This window comes from Crocodylus siamensis, chromosome 1, assembly GCF_052110815.1.
Source record: "Crocodylus siamensis isolate JL-2025a chromosome 1, ASM5211081v1, whole genome shotgun sequence".
Lineage (NCBI taxonomy): Eukaryota > Metazoa > Chordata > Crocodylia > Crocodylidae > Crocodylus > Crocodylus siamensis.
The window spans coordinates 241,588,912-241,601,951 of record NC_143395.1 but is presented as its reverse complement, the minus strand read 5'-3'; the positions used below and the strand labels follow the sequence as shown (position 1 = coordinate 241,601,951).

The 13,040-nt window shown below is 39.2% G+C and overlaps 1 protein-coding gene across 1 annotated transcript in view; it reads right to left on the bottom strand.

Annotated features, from left to right (window-relative positions):
• ROBO1 (roundabout guidance receptor 1) overlaps positions 1-13,040 on the bottom strand; it is a 796,429-nt gene that overhangs the window by 382,446 nt on the left and 400,943 nt on the right. The window contains exon 3 of the mRNA XM_090059747.1: positions 8,445-8,771. Coding sequence (XP_089915873.1) covers positions 8,445-8,771 — 327 coding nt within the window. The remainder of the gene's footprint in view (positions 1-8,444; positions 8,772-13,040) is intronic.

Sequence of the window (13,040 nt, the reverse complement as noted above, 5' to 3'; positions counted from 1 at the left end):
TTTGTAACACAAAAATTGCTCTATTAGTTTCCAATAGTAAAAAAGAAAAAAAACAAAAAGAAGCCAAGAAGTTAAAGCTAAGACTTGGCATTCTCTGAAGGACGCCTAAACAGTCAGAACCACTGGATTCACCAGTCCAGCTCTAAACTCCCCACAGCTGGCACACTGTGAGCCAGAAGCTAAAAAATGTACTATATTCCTACTTATTCAAGACAGATATAATGCAGTTTATGGGGGCCTGAGATAAGTAATATCTTGAAGCCAATCCTCCCTGTCCCACTAACTCCTGGGAAACTCAGAACTCTATAATTTTTCCCAGGAAATCACTTAGCAACAAATTAAAATTGATATGCCTCTCTAAAGTTTCCCATAGGTCTTTTCAAGGGCAAGTTGTTGAACATCAATATGATCATCCTGAGATAAATAATGGTTAAAAAATGCAAACTTAACAAAAATAGAGTTCCACTCACCTCTAGCAATTTGTTTTCTTTAGCCTTGCTTTGAGGAATACCTCCGGGTTAAAAAAAAAAGACAAAAGACTTCCTCCAACTATTTCCTTCTACCTATCCCCTCCTTCATCAGAGAAAGGCTGGCACACTATCCTGTTTCTGAAATTAGGTTGGAAGTTGCATAGCACTTAAGTGGCTTAAATTCAAAAAAAGCTCTGTAGCCAAGTTGGTCACCCATTCTTTCCTGCTTACACCTCATCATGCAAGTAAGACTTGCCGGTACCGTTAGGAAGCTTTGGTATATAGATGTCTTGTGGTCTAAGGAGTCCATGAAAGACAACTATGATCAATCAAAGTATAACAGAACACACACAATTCAAAGGGGTCCACACCTACATTTGAATTTTTTTAGGGGTCTGCAAATGAAAAAAGGCTGAAAACCACTGCTTTGTGTTCTCTCTTGGAATTCCTTACATTATTTGGTATCTGAGTGATATTATGCTGTCTAATTTTTTCTGATTCTATTGGACTAAAAAAATTCTGCCCAGAACAGATAAGCAGCAATTACCTCCGCAGTGTTCACTTAATTCTCTTAGAATGGTCTTGCCCAGACAATCTACCACTCAGAAGAGTGTTATATAAAAAGTGGATACTGAACTGCAATGAACTTAAATTTTTAATCCGTGTGATATTGATCCATTTAACTTTTTCTTCCATTTTGTACCATTTTTCATGTCCTAATGCCAAGTTCTGTTTCCAATCCCAATATCAGAATCCTGAGTTAAACCCTAGAGATGAAGAGAAGCCCATGACTCATACAGCACATATTGTGTAATATGTTTAAACCTCAAATGTATGAGCAGTTTCCAGCCTCAAAAGCCTTTACTGTCTCCGTCTAAGGTCTTTCTATTCACTAATAATGCCACTGGGCTTGTGATCTATCACGAGCTTGAAATTATCCACACCCTGCAACTGTTTTCGAACTGCAGACATGATCACCATGTCTCTGTTTCGGGGATATATCTGGCCTTGATACTTGAAACCTAGCTAGATACTAGCTTCCAATCTTCCTCAGATACTCAAAACGATACCATTTACTGAGATTATGAAATGCCCGTAATGGATACGAGGTCAAGAGTGTCAGTAAATGTAAAGTCTCTTTCATGTATTTTTCTAGTTATACAAAGATAAAGTTTTAGGCAATTTACTTAGAGGTTGCGTGTTTGATGAAAATAAAATGCAACTTTGCCATTAAATTATCATATTAAATAACTGCATCCATCTGAATACATCTTTATACAATAGCAGCCCCATTACAGCAATGACTTCTTAAGAATCTGCACTCAGTTTCACTTCCCCATGGGTAAATTATTGTGTTGAGATGCATTTTGTAACCCTCTTTGCTAAGGTTTGTTTCAATTCAGAATCTGATTAAGTGCTCCTTCCATTTTGGTCACTGCACACAGTAAGCAACTAAAACTAAAATTGTGGATTGAGAGCTGGTTAAAATACAGGAAGCTAAAGGGTAGGGCTAAATAGTAAAGGATGGAAAGAGGTCCAATATGGGGTCTTGCAGTGATCTGTGCTGGGTCCAATTTTCTTCAACAGTTTCATCAACGATTTGGAAACGGGGGGGAGGAATGCACAGTCCATGTTCATAGATGATACCAAAGTATTCCAGGTAGTCAAATCCCAAACTGATGGAGAGGAGCTGATAAACTTCAGTGCTGACAAATGCAAAATAATGCACATGGGGAAAAGCAGCTTCAACTACATGTACACAATGCTGGCTTCTGAACTAGGTGTTACTACTCAGGAAAAAGGTCTTCACTGGAGATAGCCCTCTAAAAACATATGCTCAGTGTGCATGGACAGCCAAAAAGCCAGTAAAATAGCAGGCATCATTAAGAAGGGAACTTAAAACAAAACAGAGAACACCATTAACGCCACTATATAAATCCATCACGGTGTACCCACATCTTGAATACTGAATGCAGTTCTGATCCCCATATCTCAAAAAGGATGTAGCAGAATTAGTAAAAGTACAGCAAAGAACACAAAAATGGTTAGTTGCATGGAGCAGATGCCATTCCAAAATAGACTAAAAAAGTCTAGGACTCTTCAAGTTTTGAAAGGAGAAGGCTGATGGACGATATGACAGAGGTATATAAAATCATGAAGAGTGTGGACAAAGTGACCAGGGAACAGTTATTCACCAAGTTCCAGAACAACATAATTGGAGGGCACCCACTGAAACCAGAAGAAAACAGGTTTGAAGCTAAGAGAAAATACTTTTTATGCAATGCATAGCTAACTTGTGGAATGCACTGCTGCTGGAAGTGATAGAGGCAGATAGCATAGCCAGGTTCAAAAGGAAACTAGACAAATTCATGGATGACTGATCCAATAATAGCTGTTGAACAGAATAGTTGGAGATATTCCTTCTGTCATCTCTAAATCAATAAATCTAGGTGCCAAGGAGGGTAACAAATAGAGGATATATCACTCTAGAGATATCAAGTTCAGTACTCTCCCTCCAAAGCATCTACTACTACCATTGTCAGAGACAGGATACAAGAGATGGACCACTGGACTGACCAGTATAGCACTTATGTTCTCATGTAAAATGGTTTGAAAAGGGATTTTTTTTGTCTGTGGGACACCGTATCATGCAACAACAATGAATTAATTACAGAAAGTTAATTTTTCTGAAATGAACTGAACTAGAAACATTACTACAAGAAGGAAAATAAAAATCAGCAGTGATGTTGCAATCCATTTGCAGTCAGCTTCTGTCTTAAACCATTCTTACTCACTTCCTAATTGTTTTCCATTAGACATTTAAAGGAATTGTACTCATGTTCACAGATGTACCGAAAAAAGAAAGCCAACTTCACCATGAAGATATGATATCAAACTTAAGGCATAAGCCCTAACACTAAAGTAAATATTGAAACAAACAAAAAAACCCACACACAGACACCAAGGCATTACTCTTGAGTTTATAAAACATTGGGAAAGTTGCTATTTTGGGGGGGGCAGGGGGAGGAAGAGGAGGGAAAAAGTAAAAAGTTACCAATGCTGATTTCTTATGAAGCTTTTCCAGCTCAGAATGCAAATGTTGCATTTTGAGCTGCCTTATAAAAAAAAAAAAACTTCTTAAAAGATCAGTTAATAAATAATGATGCCATAAAAGCAATGTAGTTTTGCTTCATGTTGCAGCAATTTAGAGAGCAAGAAGGCTCAACAAGACTCTCCCCAAAGTCAATTTATCCTGCTGATTATACTAAAAACAAGGGCTAATGTGTCAGTCACTCATTCACCAGTAGGGAGTAACAGGTAGACAGCCTGCAAGTCTCATCCAAAGTGTTCATTCATTTCAGGTACAGATTTGAAGCAGTGCTGCTATCCAAAATCCGTTAAGATTGAATATTCATCAGATGACCCCCCAGATGCTCATCTATCTTCATGTGTGAACAGCCGAAAGTTATGTTTACTGCTTTTCTTCTTAGCAATCAAAGCTATGTATGCAAAAACTCATTTTGAAGTAACACCTCCAAAATAATTGCTGTAAGGGGACATGAGTGTTTTAGAAATACAGATTATATGGAGTCCTCTGGTTATTCTTCAAGTTAAAACCATGCCATGGAATTATTCTCAAGCAAGCCATCATGGCATGGTATCACCTGGATTCTTGCTATACAGGTTCTCATATGGCTCTAAATTAAAAACAAATGGGTTAGCAAAACTTAACAGGTTTACTCAATACAAGAATCTTAGCTGCACAATGCCAAATGGCATGCAGTTAAAGACAATGATTAATTTACCTTCATGAAAAATAAATTTTCTTCAATTTAAGAACATGTTTGCAAAACCCACATGTTGAAAAGGAAATCTGTACAGGATTAAAAGAGTTTGAGGATTCAAGTTATCATGGAGCATTAATGGCAAACAGGCCATTTGAAAATGAAGATGCACCAATCCAGTGAACATTCCAGTACTTCATTCGATTTTCCTTAATATCCTCAGAATGAAACAAACTAAAAGGTGTCAACTGTACAGTATTACCACCCTTGCTTACTGATAAAACTATTAACACCCTTAGTGGCTGATAAAAGCTGCTCAGTTTGGAAACCATCTTTATTCTCCTAGAGATTTTCAAGATGTCACATGCCAAACAAAAGATCAGCTGGTCCTCAGAGAAGTTTCAGGAACTCAACTGCTTAAAACAGCTACAGTATACCTCTCATCTCTCAGTAATTTTTATCACATCTCCAAATCGGCTTTTGCCTCTCTCAAATGACAAACAATCTTTGTTTCTAAGTTGTTTAGGTGATGGCCAGATTCCTGTCTAGACCACTTAGTGGAGGAGCAAACAGTGATCAATTTTGTATTCGTACCTGTAAAAACTGACATTTATAATGAAAATTACCCAGTTTAGTTTTGACAGGGACATGCCCATTATCACATTCTTTAGGACCTTTCACCACCAGGGAATGTGTCACTGGTAGGTAATTGTAATCTGAAACCAGTTACATTCCTCAAAAACAAAACATGGAGCTAATTTAAGTAGGTCTCCAGTGAGCAAAAGACAGAGTTCAGGAAGTCAAGAAAAAAGAGGCAAACAGCCAGTTTGACATCCCTGAAGGTGGACTGGTTACTCTTGTCTCATTATCTCATCACCCTCACTGTTTAGAAGTTTCATTCTTCTGTGAGTTAAGTTTAAAGGTATGCAAGAAGGTTTCATCTCCGAAAGTTTATAGAAACAATGGCATACACAAAAATTAAGCCCATCAGTGAAAATAAAATAAATAAACAAACAAAACTACATTCCTTTATTCATATATTAGCTGCTTTGTAATTCAGTGTCCCAAATAACTACCAAAAAGCAGATTTAAAGAGACCCTGGTGCAAATAATGCCAAGGACAAGCAGCTACATTAAAGGACTGACTTTAAAGCGTTCTGAGATGCAAAGATTGGAGTGAGGATAACCACTTCCGTGATTCAATTTACTGAAGATAACAAATGGTTATTAGTGCTGGATCAATGACATTCATTGAAGGCCACATGGTTACTGCTAGCTAAGAGACACACCTCAGTGGAAGACAACTGAAGAGCCAGCATACTTCAGACTGAATGGCATGTCTAAGCCCCTTCAGTAGGCTCACTGGGGAGTGGAAAGGAGAGAATAAATAACCCTTTACTGCTGTTAACTCATGTTTTATCTATTCTGTGAATACATGAAGGATTTCAACCCCTGGGGTTGTTTCAATGCAACACACATTTTAAATGTACTTTAAATGTGTATAATTTTACTATTGCACATTTTATAAGTTTGTATTTAGCTTTGTAGCTCTTATAAATTTGTATTTAACCCTAGCTTACTCTTTTTGTAACTGGAGAGTCTCCAAAGCTTAAATGCATCATAATACAAAGAAAAGAATAAACAACAGGCCAAGTGCTTGTAAAGAAAATAAATTCCCTTGACTAAACTACTGCGAAAACATAAATGTGACAGCAAAACTTATGTAATGATTTGTTTTTAGTGTTGATTACATGTGGAATTAAACTATTTCTTAACCCGAAGACAAATGTACGAATTCACTGGGTGCTAAAAGAGTTAAATTTAACTGAGGTCAGCACCAGCAAAAGTGATGGGGAAAAAAAATGTAGCAATCAATTCCTTTATAAAAATGGCACAGTATTGCCTCAGATTCGAGCTATTTCCAGTTACACCTAGCAGTTACAGTGCATAAAAAGCTTTTGTTTCTTAGTTTTAAATGTCTTCCTGTTAAACTGACTGTGTAACATTAAAATATAACCAAATGAATACTCTAAAATGATCTTTTGCATTTCCTAAATGAATACCAAATAAAGGCAATTTTATTATGTAAACATGCAAATATTAAACCTAAATGTAAGGGTTTTAAAAGTAGCAATTGTGTATTGTAATACTGTGGTGTATCAAAGAGAAGCTAATCAAAACAATATTTTCTCTCTGGCCACTATGAATCCAACTGTAGTTCATAATGATAATAGCATTATATCTATGTTTCACAGATGTTAAATTTAATGTAAATTTATTCCGGTAGCCTTCAATTATTTCCTTGTTTCACAGCGTATCTTGTTCTTCACCTTTAAACACTATTTGAAATGCTTTGCTCTTTTCTGTATTTCCACATTGTTGCTTTTTCTGCTGAAAACCTTTTAATGCAAAATTTATCAGCATAAAATTAAAGCCATGCATTACTACAATTCATTGCTATAAATCTTATTTCCTAACACATATCAGCATTTTTTCCTCGTAAGAGTGTAGGATTCAACCTGAAAAATAATCAAGTCCCTTCTAACTTTACTCACATTTCACATCCCTGCGAGTAGTCATCAATACGAGTGTGGTTTTCAATTGAGTTAGCAACTTAATACTGTACTATTACTGTGGCAAACATTTGAAACTCTGTTAGAAGATACTTGTCTTTTATCCTGATTTTGAGTATTGCTCAGACGTGAAAAACCTTGTGGTTGTATTAATGTTTTGCATACACATCCAGACCCTGTCGCTAAGACTCTCATTGTAATCTAATCAAGCTGACTTGAGACAGGGGTCACAAACACATTTAGAAACAGACAAGCGAGTTGGCAGAACGCACGCTGAACCAACCAATTTAAACGTAACTCAAGTTCCTTGCCTTTCCATGGGAAACTGGGAGGCAAATATGTAAGTTTTTAAATATACAAGATACAACACTCTTGAACAATGTACATTTTAAGAAATTGTTAATAAACATTCCAACATACGTTGCCAATCAAATAAATTGTGAATTGAATGCCTCACCCAACCAAATCCTTAAAACATATGGAGAATTTATAACTGTGTTATATAATAAATAGGTAGCATTAAGCTAAAAACAGATTATTTTAAACTTTGGTAATACACTCCAACCTATTGCTACTAGAGAGTTCCACAAGGATCTAAAAACAAATGCATATTAAATCCATTTCAAGAGTTTTGGATTAGGTACCGAGATAAATTCTCATCTTTCCATAGGAAGGGAATTCAGATGGGCACCCAGTAGATTAATCCATTTCAAAATCATCTATCCACTGTAAAAATCAAGACTTTATGAGCACAGGGCATGCTCTGTACTTCAGAAAGTACTCAGATAATAATCATTGTAGTGCACCAATTACAACAAGAAATCACAGCCTTTAGCAAAGCATCATTTGCAGTGCCGTGCATGCAACATCAAATACGAGCAGAAAACAGGCACAGTAGGGCCAAAAGTATGGCTCTCCAGGATGCTTTCAATAATTTCTTTCTAGGGGCAGGTGGTGGGGAGGAAAATCAGGACTCTCATTTCGGTTCCTTCTGGTGTATAATTTTAAGTATCCAAATTTGAAATTTTTCACCTCAACACAAAAGTCTTAAGGCTCTCAAATAAAGCAGAGTTTCAAAATCATGCCCAAAGAGACAAGGGGATGAAAATCTCTCTCTGCTCCTCTCTTTGAACATATACCTACTATTAGATAAGGGTTAGTATATGGGCCACCTACCAGCACTCTAGTTAGAGAAAGACAAGTTTTTTTTTACACCCACTCCTGCTCATCATTTTTCTGCAATGTTTATGCACACCATTTAGCAACTGTGCTCTGCTGGACTAAACCCTAGTTCTAATACTATTAGCAGTGACCAGCATTTGATATGGTCTATAGTGAGAAAGAGGATCAATAATCTTTAAATCAAGTATGCAGCGTTCCACAGACACAATATCTAGGACCTCACAGAAAAATAAGCATTCATTTAGCCAAAGTAATTAGTTTCCTAAAATAATAGGTAGGCATCTTATGGTACTTGTGCTTAATGGTATAGAATGGATTCTTTCTCTGTCTTTCAGACAGTATTCTTGGAAAGAGCCAAAGGTTTTGCTCTTAAACATGTCTACAGTAATATACAGCTGCAAAACCACTGATAGAAGGTGAGAAATTTTACTTACTTGCTACTTCCAGAGATGCATTATGACTCACAGCTTCTCCAAGGTAATTCCTTGCTACACAAACATAGACCCCTTCATCCGGTCTACTCTTGCGACCATGTACTATACGTAAGAAAAATAAAGATCCGCTGGGCAGCAACATCCGATGGGAGCGAGGATCATCTTTGTCAGTTTCCACTCTTTCACCCCCTTTATACCATTCAATAGTTGGGGTTGGCCTTCCTTCGGCTTTACAGTTCAAAGTTGCTGGTTCTCCTTTTGAAACAATGAGATCAGATGGGTGCTCAACAATTCGAGGAGGGAAATCCTCTTGACGAAGACGGGAGCCTATAAAATAAAGGAACGATAGAGGTTTTGCTCAAATGGTCTTGCATTATCACCATATTTTATAACAGAACATGACACCTAATCCATAGTTGCCTGGTGCTCTTACAAAGCCTGCTATTAAAAAAAAAAAAAAAGCCACATAATCCTTCAGGTTTGGTGCGTTTTTTTATTTTGTTTGATATCTACACTCACAGCAAGGCATGGGGCTACAGCCTGGCCAAACCAGCTCCAGGCAAGACCCACCTCCATGACCCAGGAGGAAGAACCCAGCGCAGGAGGGAGCAACACGCCACTATGGCTGCCAAGGTGAGGTACCCCCTGCCCACTGCTGCCACAGCCCTTGCTCAGAGCTGGTTGGGACAGACTGCAGCCCAATGCCTGTTCTGAGCACAGAAATCTGTGGGGCACATGTACACTCCCTCACCCCCCACATCATCTATGCCTACACTCCATCTACTCCATACACTCACCATCTTCCTCACACAATGGGTGGGTTGGCCTGGGAGAGTGTGGGTAAGGAGTGAAGGGCACTGGCAGGGCCAGGGGGCTGAGGGTTGGGAGTAAGGAGCACTGGCAAGGATTGGGGGACTATGGTTTTGGGAGTGAGGGACAATGGTAATGGCAGGGGCAGGGCATCAACATATCAAGGCTGCAAGTGCCACAAAGCAGCTGTAGAACACACAGGTACTGGTGAGTGAAGGGGAGCACTAATTTTCTATGGTAAAAAACCAAAATTAAATGCCAAAATATATAAGTATTTAGAATGTATTTTATTATAATGACTGAGGCACTGGTAGGCTTCCAAACCAAACTGCTTTACAATTGTAAAGATATCAATTAAAACATTGTGTTTAACTGATACCTACTATCGTGGCGTTTCATTTTAGTTGTGGAAAACCGTGGATTTGTGGGGGGAGGGTTAAAAATCAGAGAATTTTGGATTTTTGAAACTCAGAAAACCAAGATTCCTGGTAATCAGTTATAATAGTAAAGCCATTCATTATACCATTGATATTTTCTTTTGTTCTTGTCTATCAGCCCCCACAAAACTAATCCATCATCTGTGGTAAAACAATTCAAAAAGGGAAGCATGAAGTACCTCTTTCGGAACAGGAAGACCTAATTCAAACCCTCACCATACAATTTCATATTATATATGGATTGTAGGAGGATTGTGGGCTTAACTGCAAGATCATTAGGTAGATATGAAGCTGGCTTTAAGGCAGGACCCAAGGAGTCCTAATGAACAGATCTGTGTCATCTTGGCAAGAAGTAGCCAGTGGTGTCCCACAGGTGTCAGTGCTTGGTCCAGTACTTTTCAACATCTTTATCAATGATTTGGATGTGGGGGCAAAGAGCTCGCTGGCCAAGTTCACAGATGATGCCAACTTCACAGACGACACCAAGTTCTGGGAAAACATGACCACGCTTAATGACAGGCTACATCTATCTATCTATCTAGAGACAGAGACAGAGACAGAGACAGAGACAGAGACAGAGACAGAGACAGAGACAGAGACAGAGACAGAGACAGAGACAGAGACAGAGACAGAGACAGAGACAGAGACAGAGACAGAGACAGAGACAAGGACAAGTTGGAACCTGATGAAGTTCAACATTGAGAAATGTAAAGTGCTCCACTTGGGGTGGAACAACCCCCTATGCACCTACAGCCTCAGCAGTGCCAAACTGACTAGCACGATCAGTGAAAGGGACCTGGGGGTAATAATAGCCCACAGTATGAATATGAATATGTAGCCAGCAGGACAAATAATATTCTGGCATGCATCAATCGATGCATCTCTAGCAAAACCAAAGAAGTGATTCTTTCACTGTACCCAGCATTAGTGAGACCACTGCTGGAGTACTGCATCCAGTTCTGGGCACCACACTTTAACAAGGATGTGGTAAAGCTTGAGAGAGTCCAGAGAAGAGCCACCCGTATGATCAGAGACTTGCACGGCAAGCCATACGATGAAAGGCTGCAGGCCCCAGGACTGTTCAGCCTGAAGAAAAGAAGGCTGAGAGAAGACTTGGTAGTAGCTTACTGCTAGGCTAGCAGAATACAATCAAGGTCTCAGTGAGCATCTGTTTACCAGGGCACCCTTAGGGAAAACCATAAGTAATGGCCACAAACTCCCGGAAGACGTTTTCAGACTCAACATTACAAAAAATTTCTTCACACTCAGGGTGTCCAGACTATGGAATAAGCTCTCTCCAGGTGGTGCAATTGCCTACCCTGGAAATCTTCAAGAGGAGACTGGATGGTCACCTTCCTGGGGTCACCTGACCCCGTTATCTTTCCTGCTTGGTGCAGCAGGCTGGACCCAATGATCTTCCAAGGTCCCTTCCAGCCTTCCAATCTATGAATCAATGTGCTAACAGGGAGCAAATATAACAATGTGCTGGACTGATATATTCCATAGGAAAACTGGACAACATAAGCTAGGCAGCCTGACAAAACACACATTCATTAAGCAATTTGGAGTATGGGTTTTTTAAATTTATGATACATTTTATCTCCTTACAATTTCCTTTTTTTCCCCTATTACTTCTTTTTCTTTTATTTATATGAATCCTTATCTTAGTGAAAATGTCTTTGGTAAATATCCTGACAGTTAAAATAGAAAATGCCAAAAGTTTCTAATAGCATTTGTAATGTGTGTTTTGCACAGCTGTAAAGCAAAACATAGAAATCATAAAAGATTCAGAAGAATCTTATTCAGAGCAGGTCAGAAGGCATTAAAACGGTATGGAAAAATGGGAAAAGGAGGAGGACCTCAGAGAGAATGCTGTTTTTGATGCAGACTTACAAATTAGTGCAACATGTAGAATTTACATGTAATGTTATTTCATATTCCCCTCACCATAAGCCAAGTAGTGCAAGTTAAATTTCACACTAATCAGCCAATAGTATGCACGTAAACCTCAGTCTCTGGGCCAAGGGCTGGCCTGTTTGTGCTCTATGTAATACTAACATATAGTTTTATCTGAACTCTAGTAATCAGTAAGCATATACATCTGTTGAACCACTAATAAACAGTATCTTGCGGTCCTCTGTTGAAAGGTACTTGAAATAGCACTAGATTTATAGACATACCATAAATATGTGCACTTAAATATTCCTGATGAATTTAACATTAATGTAATATTTTGAGTCTATATATGCCCAAAAACCACAGCTAGAAAAAAAATAGATCTGTGTTCTACTTGCTTACTTCTGCAGCCCCTCATTTCTGTCTTGGCAACAGAGATTCCCAAACCTATAGGAGATGCACAAACCAAAACCTCAGCCATAAAAAATAAGAACAGAATTAATTTTGCATTTAGTTTTTATATGATAAGCCTATGTGTAGGGGAGTTTTGTCATATTTTTAAGGAATGAAAGTGAGAATGCAAGAATTCAGGAGTTTCCTGGTTTCTCTCAAACCTGTGCTGCTGAATACACTTTAGGACAGGGATGCTTAACCTCTGGCCCACAGGCTAGATCCAGTTATAGAGCTAGGTCATCTAGCCCACATAATAGGTCTGAAAATTTGGCACTGAGGGGAGCAATGACAGCATTTATTGCCAATCCTCTACTGACCAATTTCCAGACCTAAGGGGAGCCCTACAGGCTAGATAGCATGCCTCTGCATACCAAATCAGCCACCGACAGGGAAGCATGAACTGGAAAATCCAGGTCCATCGGGTCCAATCCTAGAAGCGTAAAACGGGATCAGGGTGTGATGGACTATCTGGGCCTCATGAGACAGGACCCATCATGTGGGCTCTGATCTCAACAACATCAAGCAGAATCTGGACACATATGGCCTAATCCAGGTGGCGCAAGGCAGGATATGGTGCACTAGGCTACCAACACCATAATCTGGTTCAAGGACTCTCCCCCAGGCAACTCATTCACCTCATAAGGCCTGAAGGTTGAACACCACTGTTTTAGAATACTATTATCTAGTAATAGTAAGGGGTCGGTACATAGGTGACCACCTGGGGCACATGGTCAGAATGGTGCCACACACAGACGCACACGAGAAGCCTGCACTCACACCCCATCCTGCCCTGCATAGCTAATCTCCACCCTGCCTGCCTAGCACTCCAATGCCACTCTGACTGCCTGCCACACTGTCTATAGCAATGCCACTGACTTGGCGAGTAAGTACCAGGGGGACTGCAACAGGGGTGGGGCACCAAAATACAAGTTCACCCAGGGTGCCATTTTCCTTAAGGGCAGCTCTGGGGCTAGGTCCTGGGACCAGCATTGCTCAATAT